The sequence below is a fragment of the Cajanus cajan genome, chromosome 6 (assembly GCF_000230855.2).
Source record: "Cajanus cajan strain Asha chromosome 6, NIPB_CcT2T_4, whole genome shotgun sequence".
Taxonomy (NCBI): Eukaryota; Viridiplantae; Streptophyta; class Magnoliopsida; order Fabales; family Fabaceae; genus Cajanus; species Cajanus cajan.
The window spans coordinates 53,329,263-53,351,845 of NC_138522.1; the positions used below are offsets into that span (position 1 = coordinate 53,329,263).

The following is a 22,583-nucleotide window of genomic DNA, read 5'->3' on the forward strand; positions in this document are numbered from 1 at the left end:
TAGACAAGATTGGAGGAGCCCCAAGGCGTGTCTTGAACTGCTGGAATGACTCCTCACACTCCTGAGTCCATTTAAATTTTTCAGTCTTTTTGAGCAAAACGAGAATAGGCTTGGCTATTTCGGCCATACATGGAAGGAATCGGGACAGGGAGGTGAGGCGGCCGGCTAATTTTTGTACATCCTTTAAAGTGCTTGGGCTCTTCATATTCAAAATGGCTTGGCACTTGTCGGGGTTTGCTTCAATGCCTCGACTGGACAGCATGAACCCTAAAAATTTGCCGCCTGAGACCCCAAATACACATTTTTCGGGGTTCAATCGCATTTGATGATGCCGAAGGGCTCTAAAAACGTCGGTCAGATCTCGAGTATGTGCCGACACGGTACTTGATTTTACCACCATGTCATCGACATACACCTCCATGCTTCGACCAATCTGGTCATGAAAAACTTTATTCATCAAACGTTGATAAGTTGCTCCGGCATTTTTCAACCCGAACGGCATGACCCGGTAGCAATAATTGGCCGATTCAGTGATGAAGGCCGTCTTGTCTTCATCTTGGGGGTGCATCCGGATTTGATTATATCCGGAGTATGCGTCTAAGAAAGACAAGAACTGGTGTCCCGACGCTCCATCAACAAGTCGGTCAATGTTTGGCAGTGGGTAGGCATCTTTTGGGCAGGCTTTATTCAGGTTAGTGTAGTCGGTACACATGCGCCACTTCCCATTCGGCTTGCGGACCATAACAACATTGGCTAACCATGTTGTATAGTGCACTTCTCGGATGAACCGAGCATCAAGTAATTTTGACACCTCCTCTTCGATAGCTGCTTTACGCTCTTCACCAGTTTTTCGACGCCGTTGAGCAATCGGTCTAGCTTCCTTACTGACGGATAGTTTGTGGCACAAGAAATTGGGGTCGATGCCAGGCATGTCGGATGGCTGCCATGCGAATAAGTCATTGTTTTCCAAGACCACTTGTTTAATGGCAAGCTGCACCTTGTGAGACAGGTTGGCGCCTAGGTAAGTGACTTGAAGATCAGATGTGCCGACTCGAAATGGTTGCTTTTCTTCCGTGGGCTCTACCCTTTCATCCTGGTTGATTCGGGGGTCGAGGTCCATAACCGATTGCTGCGAGACCGAATGCACTCTTCTCGGCTCCTTTGACTCTTCTTCCTGTATTTTTGGCAAACGTAAGCTGGTAAAGTAACATTCTCGGGCGGTTTTTTGATCGGCATGGATGGTGACTATTTGTCCGGACCGGCCTGGGAATTTCATTGCCAGATGTGGTGTGGATACAATTGCGCCGAGTCGGTTCAGTGACGGCCTACCAAGCAGGATGTTATATGATGTATTGGCATGCACCACCACATATTTAACCGGGATATCACTGTACTCATCCCCATCAAACCCGAACCGTGTTGTCAGCTTGATGTATCCCTTCGTGTGTACTCGTTCGCCAGAGAACCCAACCAGAGGTTCGTCATAGGGGAACAGCTCGGATTCCGGAATCCCCAACTGCTTGAATGTATTCCAATAAAGAATGTCGGCTGAACTGCCCTGGTCCACTAGCGTTTTACGTACAATACAGTTGTGAATCTCAACGCTAATGACCATTGGATCATCCTGGTCTGGATCAATACCTTTAAAATCATCTTTTGTGAAAGTGATAGTTGGTAGGTGGGGTCGGGATGTCTCAACCGAGTGTACATGCCGAACGGCTCGTAGATGTCTGCGTCGCGCCGATGAGGTAGAGCCTCCGCCTGCGAAACCACCAGCTATGGTATTGATTACTCGTCTAGGCTGTGTCGAGGGTTCTTCCTCTCTTCGCTCTCTCCGTTCCCTAGACCGGCTACGTTCGCGGTACGAACGTGTTTCGGCCCTCCTTTGGCTGGGTTGTTCATACTGCCTAGGACGATCAACATGCCTGGTCGAGTTGGGTTGGCCTACGAACGCTTGGAGTTGCCCCTGTTTGATTAAATCCTCGATCTTATCTCTCAAGGCTGCACACTCCTCTGTCGAATGTCCTCTGTTGCGATGGTATCTGCAGGATTTGGTCGTATCGGCCCTCGGGGGGGTGGACGCCCGTTTCGGAACTGTGAGTATTTCCGAAGCGAGTGCTTGTTCCAACACAGCTGTCCTGCTCGTATTGAGCGGTGTATACTGGGAGTACCTCGGCCCTCGGGGATGTTTCTCACGAGGAAGAGGTTCTTTAGGACGGCTTCGAAAGGTCGTCTCGGTCGTTTTCTCAAGTTTTGCTGACGTTTCCGCTCGGGCTTGGCTTCGGAATTCCGCCAATTCTTCCATTTGCATATATTTGTCAGCGCGTCGGCGCAAGTCATCCATGTCTGTCGGCGGTTTTTTACAGATGCTATTGGCAAAGGGGCCTGGTTTTAGGGCGGTAGTTAGATGATGAAGAGCAACCGCAGGGTTCAGATCGCGAATTTCCAGTGCTGCTTTGTTGAAACGGGTCATGAACGCCCGAAGTGATTCCTTCCTCTCCTGACGGATACTAACCAGTGATAGAGAAGTCAACTGGTGTGGTCGACTTGTAGCGAACTGGATGGTAAACTGGGAAGCTAGGGTGCCAAACGAGTCGATCGAGTTGGCCGGGAGCCGGGTGAACCAGCTCAACGCTCGTCCTTTCAGCGACGTCGGGAAGATTCGGCACAGGGCGGCGTCGTCGGTGGTGTTTAAGGTCACCTGAGTTAGGAATACGTCAACGTGTTCATCTGGATCGGTGGTTCCATCGTATTTGTCGAGAGACAAGGACTTCCAGTTGTCAAGGAGGGCGGATTGCATGATATTGGGTGTAAAGGGGTGCCGGTGGGATGCTGTCGGCATGGGCTGTAACGGTCGGCTAGCCGAGGCATGGGCGGCAGGGGCAACAGAGGTGTAAGGGACCGAGGTGTGCTGGCCATGCGAATGGAACGATCCTTGAGTATGGGTCGTCTCGGAGGGCTTCCACGTAGGATCACGGTACTGGTTCTTGAGGGCGATGTTTTCCGCCCGTAGTGCAGCCATTTCGGCCGCGTCTTTCTCCCGTTGTTGCTTCATGGCGGCCATCTCCTCCTTCATCTGTCGCACCATACTATTCAAGTTTGTTTCTTCTGTCGTCTCGGCCCCTGACTGATGCTCGTCTTCGGACTGGTGTTCTTCCACGTTATTCTTCCTCGTTTTCACCATGCTTTCTTCTAACAATAAATCTCGAATTTGCTCTCGGTTCGGCCCCACGGTGGGCGCCAAAATGTACCTGTCTGAGGGCACACTCCTGTTCTTCCTAGTGAAAGGGGACCGAATAAGAGCTCCAACGATGTCTTCAAAAGTGGGGGGAGGTACCTGCAAAAGGTACTCCGACGCTCAAGTTAGTATATGCACGAGTATCTAGGTTAAAAATGAACAGTGACATACCTTGTTACGTGAGACCTATTTATAGCATCTGACATGGGCCTGAGCGTGATGGGCCCTATCAGATGTTTACCAAATTAGGTAATACGGTACTAATTGGTCGTTTAGGCTTTAATCATGTACTTACCTTTCTTGACTGTGATTACTTGTTATGACTCGCCTAACCCTTCGGCAAGAGGCCGAGCCGTCTAATCAATACTAGTCGGAGCGGCAAATGACCGAACCGTCCAGTCCGTACACGGCAGCCTGTATACTTCCGGTATGTTATATGTCGGCGCGGCACCTGACCGAGCCGACTCGATGAATGATGATGGTCCATATTTGCATTAACCAGACTGATGTAGGTTCTCGGCCTCATGCCGAGCCGATGTTGATGATGATGCTTGTACGTGGCTATGCATGGGTGTCTGACGAAATGGCACGTGTTGGTCAACGTGACCGATAGGGACCTTCCGGTACAATTTAAATCCACCAAAAAAGAATAAATATTAGTCGGTCACTTGAAGCTGTCTTTGAGAACCCTTTCTAGAAAAATAAATGTTAATTTTTTAAAATTTAGGTTTGAATTTTAATAAAGAAAGATAATTAATTTATAAATATAAATTAATATGTTTTTTGTAAACAATGTCAAATACATAAGTTAATCTAAATGCATTCCGGGTGTAACAGCAATAATTAAAGTAAAAACATTTAGGAAGTGGCATCATCATTCGTGAGACATTAAATCTAATTGATGGCCTACATTGTCTGTAACTTCAAAGATGGTTTGGTGAATTCTTAATTCTGAATTGGTGTCCCTGTTACGACGTTACCTAACTATATCTAATACATGCCCTACATTGTCCCCAGTGTTTTTAGAGTGTCTAATTGGTATATTTAATTATATTTTTTTAAAAAAATAATTACAACTGGTAAAACTTTCCTTCTAAATTTCTAACAAAACTGCATATCAAAATTTCAAAATCACATCAAACTATTAATCCAATCCTACATCAATTAGGTAATTAACACATAGTTGTTCAAAAAATAAAATAAAAAATAATCAACACATAGACAAATATATCCAATGCCACATTTAACTTTTATTTTTAAGTAATATTTGTCAACTTATATTTATTGAAATATTATTATAAAGTAAGTTAATAAAATATTAATTTTCTAAAAAAATATTATTATAAATAAAATAATATTTTTATGTTAATATTATTTTTAATTGTTAAAAATTAAAATTTTACATCAAATAATACATAAATAGTATATTTCTTCAATCTTAAATTAAAATAATGACACATAAAAAGTATAAAATAAGATATATATCAACTCAACATGTATACAACACCATAACTAAACATATGCACAACACAAATCCTAAATCTTAAACCATAAACATTAAATCCTAAACCCTAAACACCTTAAATGAGATAGAGGGTATATGAAAAAAAGTTTCTAAGTTTCACAAAAAACTTGTGAGAGAAGAATTTTCAAGTTTTACCCATAAAATTTACAAGAAATAATTTGTAAGTTTCATCTACAAGACTTGAAGGAAAGATTTTTAGGAATATACATGTAATATATTTTGAGATAATGAACATTCTTATAAACATAAATACAAAAGACTAAATCACGTTATTTAAATTTTATGTGATACTTTTTTATTCCTTTATAGCATTGATTTATTTGTATTTTTTATCATAAAAGTTTTCAAAATTTATTTGTAGAGGTGTTAAACATTTGTTTTGTTTCGGTTATTTAAGATACGAAATTGAAATACTCAACGATTTTTTTATATTCAGATTTTAGTTTTTTTCTTCTAATTGAAGAACATGACTATCAATTCAGTTTTTGTTAGTCTAATTAATGTTTTTGTCTTACATGAACCCATGTTTAATTTCGACGATTTTTATAGCTCAAGCTGCGGTAACTTTGTATAAAATCTTATTAAAAGATCGTTGACAAATAGAAACACTTAAAAAACTAAAGAAAACCTAATCATGTATAAAACTATAGAAAGTTTAGTTTCGTTTAATTTGGTTTAGTTTAAATCAAATTAAATTGACGAGTTTTTACACGAATAAATAAACGAAACTAATTAATTTGATTTTATGTTGTTTTATTTTTCTTCATTTTTGTTCCAAATTGATTTGCTTCGGCTGTAATGATCTTGTCTGATTATAATTGTTTTATATGTTACAACTTTTTTTACCAAAAAAAAAACAATTTTTAACTCTTTCATCATTAATTTTTTTTATTCCTTAAAAAATACCTTCATCATTAAATTAACGCTAGTAGTTCTTTCCATAATTCTTTTAGCAATGAACACGGTAGAATGAATAAAAGGAGGGGAAATAATTAAAACAATTTATTTGTACGATGAGAACTAAACGGACCCCAGTTTATAAACAAACTTATTGCTAGCTAATACAAAATTAAGTGGCCAAGCTTTATCTCTCCATTATTTTTTCCCTTCTCATTCTGTCTTTTTTCTGCTCACCTTATTATTCTAGGTTATCTTTTTTCGTGGACAAACTAGTTGAAATGAACGGAGAAAATGAAATTAGATAAGCACGAAAATATCAATAAATGGTCAATGAAATTAAATAAGCACAAAGATACCAATAAATCGTTGATTTAAGTAAACTTTTGAGTTTAAGTATCATAAATAAAAAAAATACTATTAAAAATGATCAACTCTCAATCAATATTAGTCATCAATAATTTTTTTATAAAAAATATTATATTCTCTTCGTTCTATTTTATATGTGATTTTGGTTTCTAACACTATTATGTGCTTGTGATTTTGGTTTCTTTATTAGCCTTTTGTTGATAATTTAGTGGACTTTGCCAACATGTAAGATAATATGTTGATAACAAGTAACAAATGCGTACGGAAGACAATGTAACACAACAATAAACCTTTCAAATGGTTTTGAAGCATGAGGAAATATTACTATATATGCACGTGTGGTATTAATATTAGTGAGTAGGGGATGAGTAAGACATATGGAAGTGACCAATTTAAGCTTTGCCTGTGTATTAATATGAGGGCTTATTATGGCCATAACTTTCTCATACCTTAGCCCCACTTTTATCATCTTATGATTACGAATTATTATAAGAGACACAAAATGTCGGTATTTATTATTACTCACTTCTAGCCACTACTAGCTTTTTTTTCTTCCCATTTGTTTGACTATCTTGTAATAACATTTGTTTCCTTCCACATTTTAATATCCACTTGGATAAATACGTGCATTTTTTTTATTCTATGGCGGCAACCGACTCCATCCACAAACCACAACCCCATTTTCATCCATTTAGTAATTGCGATTGTTTGCCCAAGCTGTGGTTACTTAATTCTTCCTTTGCTTTTCATGCTATAAAGTCTTCAATAAAAATATTCTTGTCGAAAGTGATATAGTTGACGTATTATTATATATTTTTAATATGTGGTAACAAACTCTTATAACTAGAGTTACATACTTTACTCAATTAAATTAAATTAAAAATATAAGATAAAATTTGTCTTTTATTTATAATATTATATTTAATATGTGTATAAATTGTAAGTAATTTTTTTTAAAGAAATTTAGAATAATTTTTGTATTATTTTAAAATACGGATCATAAACCTAATTAAATTCTATAAAATTAACTTGCAAATCAATGAAAACTATCTTACTTATAAAGTTTTTATTTATTTTTAATCAATATGAGATTTGAATTTTTTTTAAGTGATACTTATGTTTTAAGAGATTAATCTGATATTCTCGACGAATAATACCTTGGATAATAAAAAAGTAAAATAAATGTAATTGAAGGTAGCTTAGTAAGCTCTCACATGAAATTCATATTGTTCGTAGGAGTTATATATTTGGGTCGATTTGTAAAACCGATGTTGATGTATCCTTTCTAGGGTCCAGCCCACGTTTGAATGTTTGATGTCGCAACATAAATTTGTTGGTCGTCGCATGTCTATTCTAAGACCTATACGATGTATTGGTAGATTTGTTTTCAGATTTCAACCACATAATTAGTCAAAAACACGCATGGGAGAAAATGAAATAATACAGAAAACGTTAAAGAATAAATTATTCATATGCATATGCATATTGCATTTACATTTTAGAAATGTGTCTCCATCTAAATAAATTAGCATTTCATTTATTTAGGGTGTAATGTAAAGTAAAACTTTATAATAGGAAAACAATATGAATGAAAAAGCTATTTTTTTTAAATAGAAAATATAAAACTTGAAAATTAAAATGTAGAAGTAAATCTCAAACGAGTCTCTATCTTAATTGAACTATACTTAAATATCTTAAATAATGTCTTCAGCTTGAGTATATTAAGGGGAAAACAAAAGAAAAAAAAATGTAGTTGAAATAAAAAAAGTCATTAAAGATAGTTAATTAAGTTTTTAAATAATAATTAGTTATTAGTAAAACTGATAAATATTTTACACTAATAACATGGTAATTTTGAAAAGAGTATATTGTGTTGTTTATAATTTTTAAAAATAATAATAATACTTATTAGATTTGGTTAATGTTACATTGACTTGTGAGATGTATATCTAGTGATTAAATGGATAGTTTTTAAAGAGAGCATAAATCCATTCAACATGATCAAATCAATCATATATTAAGTTAATTTGTATTTTGTTGTTTCGCACAATGCATAAATTTTAAAAAATTAAGAGTCGTGTACAATTATTATCATGGAGAATCTTAGGCATATTATTAGGGCATTACTCTTTAGTCAATATATGTTCCTCATGTTGTTGTGCAAGTGTAAAACCAAACTTATAAATTGTGTATGGTTGATTTAACATTATTATATTTTATTTGTTAACTCACTTTAGTCGGTTGATGTGTTAAAAATAGAAGTTGGTGGGTAATTCACCCAAATAAAAAAAATCTTCATTGAAATTGATTTTTTTTGAAATATCAAAATAATAATTGGATTAGATTAAATGATATTTAATAGAAATTATCACTTTGATATATAAGGACAATATAGTTCAATTTTTTTTATACATGAAAATAAGTTATTGTCTTTATACACTATTATATAAAAGCTTGAAAATTAATCCAAAATTAAACTAATGTAACTCAAACAAAAAGCAAAAAAATTATACACTATACAAAGGTTTTATACATGAAAATGTGCTAATAAAAAATTATATGTAATTAAAATAATATATTTTTATTTTATATAAAATGAGAACAAGTAATTAGAAAAAGAAATTAAGTTATGAAATAAAAGCATTGATTCAATATATATTTATTATAAGTGGGTTGATCTATTTAGTTGATAGCTCGAATCCATCAAGTTGATGAGTTAGATGATATGAGTTAAATGACTTTAAATGTTTATTTATCTAATCTTCAAAAAAAAAAGAAAAAAAAAGAGACAAGTAGTTTGTTCCACCAAATTCAACTCATATAATTAAGAATTCAAAATGAAAGAGTACTAAAAATAATATGATAAAAAAATTTAATTGCAAAGAGAAAAAGTTTATAACATTATTTTTTATGTTTAGATTTCATATTTTTTAGAAAAATTATGTAACAAAAAGTAATGTTTCATACTCAAGATAGGAATCAAACTCTAATCCTTAATTAAGAAATACAAGTGTGAAGCCACCTAACCATTATGATTTTGTGTTTAAGTTTTTTAAATTTGTGCATATAAAAGAAATATAAAATACTATCTAGAAAAGGTTTTACCATACAAAAAAGGGAACTGGTATAGTACCCATAAAAATTGAAAAATTTTGGTATTTCAAATTATGTGAACAAATAATTTTTAAAAAATAAATTAAAAACAATACTAATTTTAGATTAAAAATTTGTATAAGATGAATCAATCAAAAAGACTAATTAAAAAATAATAATCAAAAGTTAATTTTCATAACAAATTTTACTTATATGTGATAGAATTAAAAAATTAAAAATTAAAAATTATAATAATATTATAAAAATATAAAAAGAAAAAAGAAAAATAATAAATAATATAACTGAAAAACTAATTTATATTATAAATTCAAAAAATTAACATAAAAAAACTAAACATATTAACAAAATATTAATATTAAACTATTTAATTATAATAGATGTTATATTAATATAAAAATTAAAAATATAAAAATAATATAAAAATATAAATTTTTTTATAAAAATAAATTATTAAAAATATTAAATAAAAAAAAATAAAAATAAGTAATCACAATAAAAATAAATAAATAAACGATTGTTCCGGTACCGACTGGGTACCGAAGAATTTTCCTACAAAAAATAGCCAGAAAAAGCAACTACGAATTTGGGCTGAACTCAGGCCCAATTATGAAAGGCTCAACGACACAAAAAAAAAAAAAAAGAAAACAAGGATGTTCCCCTAACATAAACCCTGTCCTTAAACCTCTCTCGACTCACCACTGACCGCAGCAGCAACCATGGTGAAGGCCTACCTCCGATACGAGCCAGCGGCGTCGTTTGGCGTGATAGCGTCGGTGGATTCGAACATCGCATACGACAGCTCCGGCAAGCACCTCCTCTCTCCGGCGCTCGAGAAAATCGGCGTCTGGCACGTGCGGCAGGGCCTCTGCACCAAAACCCTAGCCCCTACCTCTTCATCGCGCGGTCCTTCCCTCGCCGTCACTTCCATCGCCTCCTCTTCTTCCTCCCTGGTAATCGCCATCACCGTCGAATCTTCATTTGCGCGCGTGTATATGCGTTTCCTTAAACGGTTTTTTGGTTGCAGATTGCAGCTGGTTACGGTGACGGTAGCATACGGATTTGGGATTCTGATAAGGGAACGTGCGAGACTACGTTGAATGGACACAAGGGAGCTGTGACCGCGCTTCGTTACAACAAGGCTGGTTCGTTGCTTGCCTCTGGTAGCAAGGATAATGATGTTATTTTATGGGATGTGGTTGGCGAGAATGGGCTCTTTCGCCTTCGTGGTCATCGTGACCAGGTTTGTTTGTTTTTCTACTGTTTAAACTTCCGGTTGAAAACTTGAAGTTGAACTCCTGTTATTAGTTCTATATTTGGTTGATGTAATTTTGCTCTGCTTGGATCGTAGGTAGGTTTTTTTCATTATTGGATTAGCTCTTTTGTTTAAATCAAAACGAGTCAAGCTTCTGTGACAAGTTAAAATCAACTTATGCACATTTGAGAAGTTAAATGTGAGTTTAATTCAAGTTGAAGTACATTAGTTGACTTTAACTTATGAGAGGAGTTTAATTCAATTTTTTTCCCCTTTTCTTCTTCTACAAGTGCGTATTTAAAAGTTTGGCCAAACATGGTCTTAAAAGAGTTGTATAGTGTTTTTTTTTTCTTCAATGGACATGGTCCAAATAGTTCCCAAAGCTAACAACCAAGGACTGATCTACACTTGTGGAGCGTGACTTTTGTTGACCAAATATTATTATAATACTGAAGGGAATCGATCCTGAGAGCACCATGTTGATTCCCCATGTCCTGAGTTGTAAAGTGTTTGGATAAGTGAATGAGGGATACTGGAAAGATTTGTGATAATATATTATATATTATATATTATCTTATACATTTCATTCTTAAATTAGAGAATAATAATATTTACCTGAAATGAGGCGGTTACTGTCCCTTTCCCTCCAAATCCCTGTGTCTGGATCTCAAACATGATTGGGAGTTTTTTTTAATATGTATTTCTCATTCATCTGTGGCAGGTGACTGACGTTGTTTTCATAAGTTCTGGGAAAAAGCTTGTTACTTCCTCCAAAGACAAGTTCTTGAGAGTGTGGGATCTTGATACCCAGCACTGTATGCAAATTGTTGGTGGTCATCATAGTGAAATATGGTCCCTAGATATTGATCTGGATGAAAGATATCTGGTCACTGGTTCTGCAGATAAGGAACTTCGTTTTTATGCAATCAGGCACGAGTCTGTGGATGGGGAGTCTGTAAATGGCGCTGAAGAAGAATCTTCTGTTCAAAACAAATGGGACGTTTTGAGGCATTTTGGGGAAATTCAGCGACAAAGTAAGGAAAGAGTTGCAACAGTGCAGTTCAACAAGTCAGGGAATCTGTTAGCATGCCAAGTTGCTGGAAAAACGGTGGAAATATATCGTGTATTGGATGATGCTGAAGCAAAGCGCAAAGCAAAACGAAGGGTGCACCGTAAGAAAGAGAAGAAACATAGTAAAGATGCTTTGGAGGGAATAGAAAATGGAGATGAGAATAAGGAGAAGAAAGGAGATAATTCTTCTGTCACTCATGGACCCATAGAAACAAGTTACCCTACAGTAACTGTGCCTGATGTTTTTAAACTGTTGCATACTATTAGAGCTAGCAAAAAGATATGCTCCATTTCTTTCTGTCCAATCACTCCGAAGAATACACTGGCTAGTTTAGCATTGTCCCTGAACAATAATCTACTTGAGTTTTACTCCATTGAACATGGTGAAACCAAACAAACACTTGCCATTGATCTTCAAGGGCATCGTTCTGATGTTAGAAGTGTCGCACTTAGTTCAGACAACAGTTTTCTGATGTCAACCAGTCACAATGCAGTAAAAATTTGGAACCCAAGTACTGGCTCTTGCCTAAGGACCATTGATTCTGGGTATGGACTTTGCAGTTTAATTCTTCCCAGTAACAAGTATGGACTTGTTGGAACTAAAGATGGAACCATAGAAATTATTGACATTGGAAGTGGCACTTGTCTTGAAGTAATTGAAGCTCATGGTGGTTCTGTTCGCTCAATTGCTGCCCTGCCACATAAAAATGGTTTTGTCACAGGAAGTGCAGATCATGATGTAAAATTTTGGGAGTACCAAATTAAGCAAAAACCTGGTCAAGTGTGTCCTTCATATCCCGCACTTATTTATTTATTTATTATTATTATTGTTATTATTATTATTTATTTTTTATTTTTAAAAGAAATTTGTTTTTTTAAGAAGATACTCAAATTTAACGTTTTGTTTTATACTGCACATAAAACATGATAACAATGTCAAAGTCCCTGCTTTATAACAATGCAATATTTCATTGAGAACTCATCTGTATTAATCTTTCTGTTTTATATTTAATTCGTAGAATCAATATATAAAATGATAAACACAAATATTTGCATGTACATACACACACACACACATATATATATAGGTAGAAGCTACTGAATACTAATAACAGTAGCAATGAACCCATTACATCACTACTTATACGTAATTTAAACTAAAAATATTCAACATATCTACTCATACTAAATTTATCAATAAATTATCTTGATCTAACATTATAAGAATTAATAGAGAAATTAAATAAAAATTTCTCTCCTATCTCCTATGCAGATGCTCTTAACCTATTTCTTCAATATATTTCTTTTTTATTTTTTGTGTTGCTATTCAAGAAAGGTGACAGAACATCTTTTTAATGTTTATTCTGTCAATATTCTTGTGTACTCTGATTTTTAAGTTTTTTTTCCTAGATTTAGGTGCATGTTCTGCTCCACCTTGTTTTGCAACTCTTATGCTTTATTTATATGTCCTCTAAGTAGTTCCTATTTAATGCATGCCAAATAATCTCAGAGAAAGGATTATATTAATATTCAATCTGTTTGTTCAGTAACACCTTTTTTGTTCTGTTTTAGGCTGCTAAGCAACTCATTGTGTCAAATGTTAGTGCCATGAAAATGAATGATGATGCACTTGTGGTTGCAATTAGCCCTGATGCTAAGTATATTGCTGTTGCTCTCTTGGATAGTACTGTGAAGGTTAGATGCCTTAAACTTGTCCATGCTCTATTTTTTGTCTATTTCATTTCAACTGTACGCTGCAAGATGCATATTCACAGAGCATTACTTCTTTATCATATATTAACAATTTGGGAACATCAGCATTATTTCTATATAGCAACACAGACACTTAGACACTTGACATTTACAGAGAGAGTGACTCAAGAAATGAAATAGGGGCAACATAACAGTTCTAAATTGATAATCATATTATAATGAGAGGCATTATTTTCAGTATTTTATATTATATTCTAAGCTGGCTTTTCCAAAAATTAAAAAATGATTTTTTAAATAATATTATCTTGTGTCCATCCATATGGGTGCTGGCTCAAGTATCCAACCATATTGTGGTGTCAGCTCAAGATCTGGTTTTCTAGGGTGGAACTAATGTAGAAATAAACTAGGTTTGGAGTTCTAATGGCTTGGTTGGCATTTTGGAAGAGATTATGGAAAGTTCATTTGAGCTTATGAAAATACCTTACGTGTTATGTAAGCATTTTTTAACTTATTCCAACAAGCTTCTTGCTGTAGCTTATCAAAATAAGGTTTTTGGCTTATTCCAATGAGTTTCACAGTCAAATTTGTGGCATAAGCCCTCTTGTGGTATGAGCTGATTGAAATAAGCACTGAATTAAGCAGTTTATCCAACCACATCCTTAGTTTGATTTTGTTTTTGAACTATAATAAGTGATACAGGGTAAATTGATAGCTTGATTAATTATATGTCTTCTTATGGTGCTTTTAATAGGAAATGGAAAATTCTAAGTGTTTTGGGCATCTATGCATTGAGTACTTTTTATGCTTCGAGCTTCTGATGACTTATATTTATGCATTAGCTCTATTTCCCTACATTTTTTTTTCTTTTAAAAATAATTTCATTTATTTTTCAGGTTCACTTTGCAGACACATTCAAATTCTTCCTTTCATTATATGGTCACAAGCTGCCTGTTCTGTGTATGGATATCTCATCAGATGGAGATTTAATCGTGACTGGCTCTGCAGATAAAAATATAAAGATCTGGGGTTTGGACTTTGGTGACTGTCATAAATCCATTTTTGCTCATGCTGACAGGTGCCACATAATCTGTTTACCATGAGAATTGCTTGTCTTTCTTTATTTCTCTTCTTCATTGATGAGCATGGATGAATCTGTATTTGAAGTATCTAATGCATTGTATGTGGCAGTGTTATGGCAGTGCAATTTGTTCCCAAAACACATTATGTGTTCAGTGTTGGAAAAGATCGCCTTGTAAAATATTGGGATGCTGATAAATTTGAGCTTCTGTTGACTCTTGAAGGACATCATGCTGATATTTGGTGTCTTGCGGTCAGTAGTCGTGGTGATTTTATTGTCACTGGATCTCATGATCGTTCTATCCGCCGCTGGGATCGCACTGAAGAGCAGTTTTTCATTGAGGTATACACAATTTGTGTGAGACGGGCTACACTTGTTAAATTTATATTAGGAATACTTTTGATATGATGTTGTTCTTCCTAGATTAAATTTACTTCACTGGAATAAGATAGTCCATTTCAATTGCAGGAAGAAAAGGAGAAAAGGTTGGAGGAAATGTTTGAGGCTGATCTTGACAATGCATTTGATAACAAGTATGCATCGAAGGAAGAAATACCAGAGGAGGGAGCTGTGGCTTTAGCTGGGAAACAGTCCCAGGAAACCCTTACTGCTACTGACTTAATTATTGAGAGATTAGACATTGCAGAAGCTGAACAAAAGCGTATTGCAGAACATCAGGTTCACACGTGTTCCCTCTTAGATGACTAATTTGATCTTAACGGATGTGCTTTATCTCAAAATTGAATCTGGAAAACATCCTTGCATATTTAGGTACATATGTACAATAGATGGATACCCAGGCATAAACATATGGTTTTTTAAATGAATATGCTGGCCTGGGAAATATGCACACAACTCTAATAAAGCCTTATCACACTGGGTAGGGTCAATTACATGGTTCAATTTTCACTCTTGGGCTCAATCAAAAACTAAAATTTCAGTAAGTTCATTTAGTATAAATGATTACAGAAAATTTCTTCAATTCATCGTGTGACATGTAGACAGAAAGGGCTAAGATTGTCTTGTATCTTTTGTTTAATAATGCCTAATGTTGCAAATTATTTGATTTCGCATTTCAGGAGGAGAAAAATAACAGAAATGTTGCTGTTTTCCAAGCAAATCCGCTTATGAATGGGCTTTCACCTTCTGACTACGTTCTAAGTGCATTTTCAGATGTTCACTCCAATGATTTGGAGCAAACTTTATTGGTATGTTTGGGACTTGCATTTTTATCCCATCTTCTCATGCACAAGTACAAGACTTGACTGCTGTATTTGTTCAAAGTTCATTTTTCATTGTTAATAAGTTAATCTCATTTCTAAATCATTGCTCAGGATGAGCACTAACCTGAAGAGTTGGTCGGACTTCTTGATCCAGTACTAATTTTTCATGTCACATTTACTTTTTATTAGGCCGTACTTCTTAGTTCCTTGTATCTTCATATACAACCATTTATGATTCAAGTTAATTAAATTTTGACCTTTTCTATGGCAACTAGACTTGATTAAGTTTTCCTCATTGACTCTATTTGGCTTAATATATTTTTTCCGAGTATAATAATATTTCTACATCTCATATCTGGTTTATAAGCATTTTTAGCGGCAAGTAGCTCAAGTGCCCCATTTGTATAATTAGCATAATTAAGGGCACGTCGAATAAGTACTCATTATCTAAGCACATATGTATGTGTTGCTTCTTAGTTCCTTGTATCTTCATATACAACCATTTATGATTCAAGTTAATTAAATTTTGACCTTTTCTATGGCAACTAGACTTGATTAAGTTTTCCTCATTGACTCTATTTGGCTTAATATATTTTTTCCGAGTATAATAATATTTCTACATCTCATATCTGGTTTATAAGCATTTTTAGCGGCAAGTAGCTCAAGTGCCCCATTTGTATAATTAGCATAATTAAGGGCACGTCGAATAAGTACTCATTATCTAGGCACATATGTATGTGTTGCTTTTATAATCGAAGGGGAAATAAGGTCAACTTATTTTATATAAGTTGTAGCTTATTTTCATAAAGCTATTCCGAAGAGCTTATAGGTCAACTTGTTTTCATATAAGTTGTAGCTTATTTTCATAAAGCTATTCCGAAGAGCTTAATGAATGAAATAAGCTGAAAACAGCTGATGGGCATATTATGATAAACTATTTTCATATGTCCTCTCAAACATATATACAAGTGTCTATAAGTACAAATAAGATGTAAAGAAAAGAAGCTTTTTCAAAAGAATCCCAAATATATTTTCTGTTCATCTAATAAAAAAATATACGAACAATATTATCAAACTTGTGACAAGTTATACATTTCAGTTAATATCTTTGGGTACTTTGCATAAGGTTATAGGTTTAAATCTCATTGCCATCATTATACCAAAACAAGCACATTTCTTCTTTAAATTAGAAAAACAATTTGATATAAATTTATAAGAGAGAAAAAACTATGGTCATTATTTTAATTTAATGTTTTTACCATTTTTAAAGAAAGTTAAAGTCAACACAAATCACTATTTCTACCAAGAAAAATACAATCACTATTTAACATTTTTGTATTCACTGATACTAAAATTTAGGATTTCTATCAACATGATAATTGTTTATATAATATATTGCGAGATATAATTTATTAAACAATTACATAGTTTACAGAAGAGCGTCAGACGTCAGTGCATCTGGTGTTAGTGGAATGGCCATGGTGTAGGTGGTGTCTTTCTTTTTATACTCTAAACCCTAAACCCCAAAAATGTACGATCCAAGAATATAAAGAAACATAGCTACACTTGACTTTTGTCATGCAGACGTGGCACAACCAGAAGAACTAATAGCAATACTTCTTTTTTTTTAATAAATTGTAAACATCAAGTCTAACATGTTCCATTTATTTATGCAGGCTTTACCATTTTCAGATGCATTGAAGCTTCTATCATACTTGAAAGACTGGTCTTCATATTCTGATAAGGTTACTCTGCCTGCCTTGTAGAAAGTTCATTGTTCTTTAAAATATTGTTGTGTCTGTATATATATATATATGTATATGTATATCTCCTTTTCTTTTCTTTTTGCTGCTTGTTCTACAGAAATCTTATTCTAATTTTGTTTATAATGCTTTCCTTTTAAATTCTTCTTTCAAAAACATAAATTGTATCCACATAGTTGTTTACTCGTGTGCTAAAGTAATTTTTATTTGTTAATCTCTTGTAGGGTCCTTTTCCTTATTTTCATTCCTTTATCCCACCTGTATTTACATGTTCTTCTTATCCTAAAGACTAAGTAGGATATATTTATATTGAATTACTTTATTAGACAGGATAATGATGATGAACTTATCAGTATCAGATGTATGTTACTTGGAAGTCATGAAGATTTTTTCATAAGATATGAGTATTTATGCTTTCCTGTTAATTGCAGGTTGAGCTTGTTTGTAGAATAGGTACACTGCTGTTGCAGACACATTACAACCAGCTTCTTTCCACACCAGCTGCACGACCTATCTTGACTGTTTTCAGTGACATTTTCTACGAAAGGGTCAAGGTAAATATTTTAAAATTTTTTTTGGTTTTGCTAAATAAAATTGAAGCGGTCATATTTGGTACATCAAAACTTTGCTAAAGATAAATATGCTAGTTTTTTTTTTCCGCTTAATAAAATGAAGCTCTGTTATATTTGGTACATCAAAACTTTGCACCAAAAAACAGATAACATGTTTTAGAGTTAAATTAGGTTTTTAATAAATAAAATATTTTGTGTTACATGTCTGTGAGTGGGGGATCTATGTTGAGAAATCAATGATACTTTTTTGGAATGTATGGATGTTTCTTGGTTGTACATGAAATTTTTGTGTGTATATATATATTTATACGATACATTTTGTTGAGAGTTTGACTTGAGAAGTAGAAAATGGGATATGCCCCTACTCACAGAAACTCTTTCAAAACTTGCTTTAAGAAAATGTAGGTTAAATTTGAGCAACATAAATCTTTTCAAAGGATGGCAAAAATGAAACACAAGCTAAACTTGATAAAAAGTACTCTTTGATAATTATTAATTATTTTTTATTCTTATGTTAGCTATGCGTGGCATGCTAATGAACGTTGACATCTGATGCATAATAGGCTTCTAACATTGAGAAAATTCAGATTTCAGACAGCATGCTGTCATACCTAACTTTGGCATCTTACAGATCTGTGCTGTTTCGTAAGAATAACATGGCTATAGCTGGTGATTATGTTTGACAATCCTAATATAAATAGTAGCTCACCAGATAATTTTTAAATTTAATTTGTCACCACTATCCAGCTTTTACTATAGTACTTGAGAAAATTTTTTGCCATTCCCTTTTTTTCAGTATAAATAACTGATGAACTTGACTGTATCATTGACAGGGGTGGAAAGATATCTTTGGTTTTAACCTTGCCGCCATGGATCATATTCAGGTTTGTATCAAAGATTCTGCAAAACTGTTATTCATTGTTGATAGACAAGCTGATTGAATTTTTTAAATTATCTTTCAGCAAATGATGGCTTCAAGATCAGATGCTCTTTTTCATGATGCAAAATCAAAACTGATAGAGATACGGACTCGACAATCCAAACGTTTAGAAGAAAGGTCTGATACTGGGGAAGTGAAGCGGAAGAAGAAGAAGACATAAAATATCGTGTATATTTGGACATGGTTATGCGTTGGATTATGGTTATGACGTGGGTATTTCAATCACGGTGGAAAATTGTTCATGATTGGAACATGTGATTGATGAAACACTGCAGATTCAGGGCAAAGGTTTCATAATATCACCTTCAACGAGTGGAGGTGGATCCCCAGAAAAAGGCTTTATGACCTTGTCAACACGATTCTTTTTACCAGATGATTGCTGTTTTGATCTGCGGCTTATATCTTGATGTCAAGATGACATTCATTTGAAGAGCAAAGTTTTCAGAGTATACTATTACTGATGTGAGTGTCTTAGAAAAGATCATTACTTTTTCAAGTTGTAATGTGTTGTAAACATTAGAAATTTTGCCAAAATTTAATTCATTTTACGATTTTTTTTCTCGTTGTTTATTTACCGTCTGTTGCCGAGTACAATTTTCCCCATGTAATGTAAGTTCATGCTGGTGTTTCAAGTTTACGTTATCTTTCCTTTCTTTTTCACCTAATGAATGTATTTGATAATTTACGAGCGAGGCTTAAAGGAAGAATATCATTGTAGAATGTAGATAAATAAATTCTAAGGTGGGCACTGCCATGCGAAGTGCCTTTAAATGTGGTGTTTTACAGTATATTGATGTTACAAGCGTGTGGTTTATTTATCACGTACTAAAATCCGCTTTAATGTTTACGAGCATTAATATTTAGGAAGTTGCATTAATTATAATCCTAGGAAATAGTCTGTTAAATCTTTCAATATTTTGTATATATAGATGGTATTTTGAGCGTATGTGTTCTCTAAAAGATTGTTTTCTCTGTAAATATATTTGTTTCAACATGATATTAGAGTGATATCATTCTCGTAAATTTTGTACTGGAAAAATACGAATTATAAATATAATCCAGTGAGTCATATTTAAATGATCAAAATTAAAATTAGAAAGTTGGTTTTCATGTCTCACAATAGTAAAGTTCATCAATTAATATAGATATAAGTGACCACAATTAATATAGATTTAACCAAGAGAAGAAAAGGGCATTACACCTTTTCCAAACTGCAAACAGGGATCTGTGGAAGATGGCAGTGAAAGAGAACTATAAACAGACTTGTTTTTCATTTGAAGTGCCTCGGTCATGGTCCCAGACTGATACTAACGGTTAGATAGCTTAAGGGCAAGAGAAGCATTTTTATTAGGACGAATATGGTAAATGCTCAAAGGATCATCGAAGGGCTTTGAAAGAGAGAGAAGAAAAGCTTGGCGGAATTCTATTATACAATTGTGACCAAGGAACTCAAGTACTCAACTTTCCCATTAATAGATTGTATATGGAAATATAGAAGAGATATAAGAGCTTAAAACTGTTTCAACAAAAGAAACTAGCTGAGGGTGTTTAGCTAACTGACTCACTAAATACACTTAGATTTTACATCATTTGTCAACTATCACAATCTAATAATGACTAAAATAATCTAATGTAAATATGTATTAAATAATAAATTATATAATATTGGAGCAATCTGTATGACAAACAAATAAGTGGTGCGTTTAGATGAAAAAAACTCAAGTTTTTATTCAATAAACTTTTATTATATGAACACTTACGTGATAAATTTGACGATGAAACATTAGAATGACTTAAAATAAATATTTTGACAAGTTATCTTATGAAACTTATTAAAATAAGGTAAAAAGAATTTATAAGTTTCAAATTATTTTCACAAGTTTAAATAAGTTTTCTCTACCCAAAAAAAATATCTCGCAAATTCTCTTTTAAACGCTAAATTAAGAAGGAAAAAAAGTAAATAAATAATAATTAAGAAGCCAAATGGTGAAGAAAAACGATAAACTTCATCACGTTGCCGTAACATCTACTAATAAAATGAAATTAGAAAAAAAATTATTCATACATGTCAAAATTCGTCCTAATCAAGTTTAATTCCTAAGTAGTGAAGGAAGAAGTTTTATGTGAAGTTTTTGCCTTGAAAGGTTTGACCAAACTTCCAATTGCTGGGAACAACGTTGCGTGAAACAGAGAACCTACCATCACTGGTTCTGACACTGAACGTCAATTTCTCTCCCACTAACATGTCCGTACTCTCCCATTTCTGACCCCAATTTCTCTTCATATTTGTCCAATTTATGACCTTTTTGTTTCCCTTCACCCGCACTGCTGTCACGTCCCCAGCTCCTCCAACATTCCACACCAGTACTAGATTGAAGTACGGATTCCCATTTATCGTGAACCGAATTCCTCCTTGCTTCTTGCATGGTACCCTGCATGCATTGGATTCAGAGTTTAAAGAGTGAAATAATAAGAATCAAACGTTTTTGAGAATTTTTTTTTAAAAATATACAATTATTTTTTATATAAAAGTTCTCAAAATACTTATAATAATAGATTTTATATGTATATAACCTGCGATATTGGACTGGGACGATGCCAGATTTGTAGAGTGCAATTTTGAGATATGCAGGTTTGGCTAAATCAAAGTGCTGGCGTGGAGGGTTGCACCATCCTCCATCATCACCTGGTTTATCAAAATTAGGGGGGCAATGGTTTGTTGCCGTCACAAAAATAGAGGGTTGCCCTGCCTTACACCACTGAGGAGAGTCTACACATTTCAACTCGTAACATGCTCCACATGTCTGCCCGTTTTTGAACAAAACTGAACTCAATGCTGTCGTGTCAAGCCCATAACCTTCTTTCACCACATCCTTGTACCCACAAGCTCCTCCTGTTTATATATATTAAACATCAAATATTGTCTTAACTACGCAATAACAGCTTTATAATATGTATATATGTTCATACCAAATGATCGAGGGCCTCCTTCATAGAACGTAGCATGGGCTTTCGCCCATGGGCCAGGCCAAGAAACGCGGTCAGGGGAATTCGGGCTTATGCTAACCATCTTGTTACGTCTTCCAACCATGTTATGAGCTGCATGTGACCATGAGTTTGCATGGACATTAGGAAGTGGAACTAATGCAACAAGAAAGAGCCATGATGTGGTCACCAGGGCTCCCATAGGGAATGCCATGGCAGCTTCACGTTTCATTAGACTTCTCTTCTGGTATAAGACTTTTGCTCCAGTTGGTGTTGTTGAGTGGTCATATATATACTACTTTCATGTTTAAGGTTGTCAGTTTGTGGAACGATATATACAACAGAACCAGCGTTTTTCTTGGGGAGTGAAGAATGCTTCAATTTTAGTACATGACTAAGATTACGTTAGAGTTGACGTGTAACTGTATCCTTGTGTCCTATAATCTTGCAGTTCACTCACTCCTACTCTTTCTGACACATGTTCTGGTATGCTGCTTAAACGTACGCATGCGTTTTATTGCTCTCAAAAGGGTGCTTGGTCAGTTAGATTTGTTCATACCGTACTAGGGGGAAGGCAACAAAAGTGCACGTTAGTTTAGCAAATCTTCCCAGATTTTTATTTATTTATGAAAATCGAATATGATATCAAGAAAGTTTAATATATTTATGCACATGTTCAATCAAGTTACATCACCTTATGTCTTCTAGTTCATCTTATTATGATTTTATTTAGAAGATTCTGTAGAGAAAAATGTTAATAATATATATTTTTTAATATTATATAATAATAATAATAATATCTTTAAAAAAACTAAATAATTTTATTAAATTTTTTTTTTCGTC

At 34.1% G+C, this 22,583-nt stretch overlaps 2 protein-coding genes across 2 annotated transcripts; one reads left to right on the forward strand and one right to left on the reverse strand.

The window, feature by feature from the left end:
* Window positions 1–9,819: 9,819 nt before the first annotated feature.
* Window positions 9,820–19,392, forward strand: LOC109797189 (transducin family protein / WD-40 repeat family protein). Its single transcript, XM_020357142.3, has 12 exons — window positions 9,820–10,093; window positions 10,168–10,383; window positions 11,117–12,247; window positions 13,039–13,161; window positions 14,073–14,254; window positions 14,368–14,599; window positions 14,726–14,935; window positions 15,337–15,465; window positions 17,157–17,225; window positions 17,675–17,797; window positions 18,649–18,699; window positions 18,778–19,392. Exons 1-12 carry the CDS (start codon window positions 9,860–9,862, stop codon window positions 18,913–18,915), a joined length of 2,838 nt encoding a protein of 945 aa, XP_020212731.1. The 5' UTR covers window positions 9,820–9,859; the 3' UTR covers window positions 18,916–19,392.
* A 1,350-nt stretch (window positions 19,393–20,742) lies between these two features.
* Window positions 20,743–22,018, reverse strand: LOC109796033 (expansin-A9). Its single transcript, XM_020355639.3, has 3 exons — window positions 21,726–22,018; window positions 21,330–21,648; window positions 20,743–21,187 (listed from the first exon to the last, which is right to left on the reverse strand). Exons 1-3 carry the CDS (start codon window positions 21,970–21,972, stop codon window positions 20,875–20,877), a joined length of 879 nt encoding a protein of 292 aa, XP_020211228.3. The 5' UTR covers window positions 21,973–22,018; the 3' UTR covers window positions 20,743–20,874.
* Between the last annotated feature and the right edge of the window lie 565 nt (window positions 22,019–22,583).

Bases quoted from the DNA above. Each gene is read 5' to 3' on its own strand.
- LOC109796033 (XM_020355639.3), bottom strand. From the start codon at position 21,972: ATGAAACGTGAAGCTGCCATGGCATTCCCTATGGGAGCCCTGGTGACC. The intron at 21,649-21,725 runs GTATGAACATAT...ATATATAAACAG, and splicing joins AGGAGGCCCTCGATCATTTG to GAGGAGCTTGTGGGTACAAG. The intron at 21,188-21,329 runs GTTATATACATA...CAATGCATGCAG, and splicing joins GTCCCAGTCCAATATCGCAG to GGTACCATGCAAGAAGCAAG.
- LOC109797189 (XM_020357142.3), top strand. From the start codon at position 9,860: ATGGTGAAGGCCTACCTCCGATACGAGCCAGCGGCGTCGTTTGGCGTG. The intron at 14,600-14,725 runs GTATACACAATT...TTTCAATTGCAG, and splicing joins AAGAGCAGTTTTTCATTGAG to GAAGAAAAGGAGAAAAGGTT. The intron at 15,466-17,156 runs GTATGTTTGGGA...TTATTTATGCAG, and splicing joins ATTTGGAGCAAACTTTATTG to GCTTTACCATTTTCAGATGC.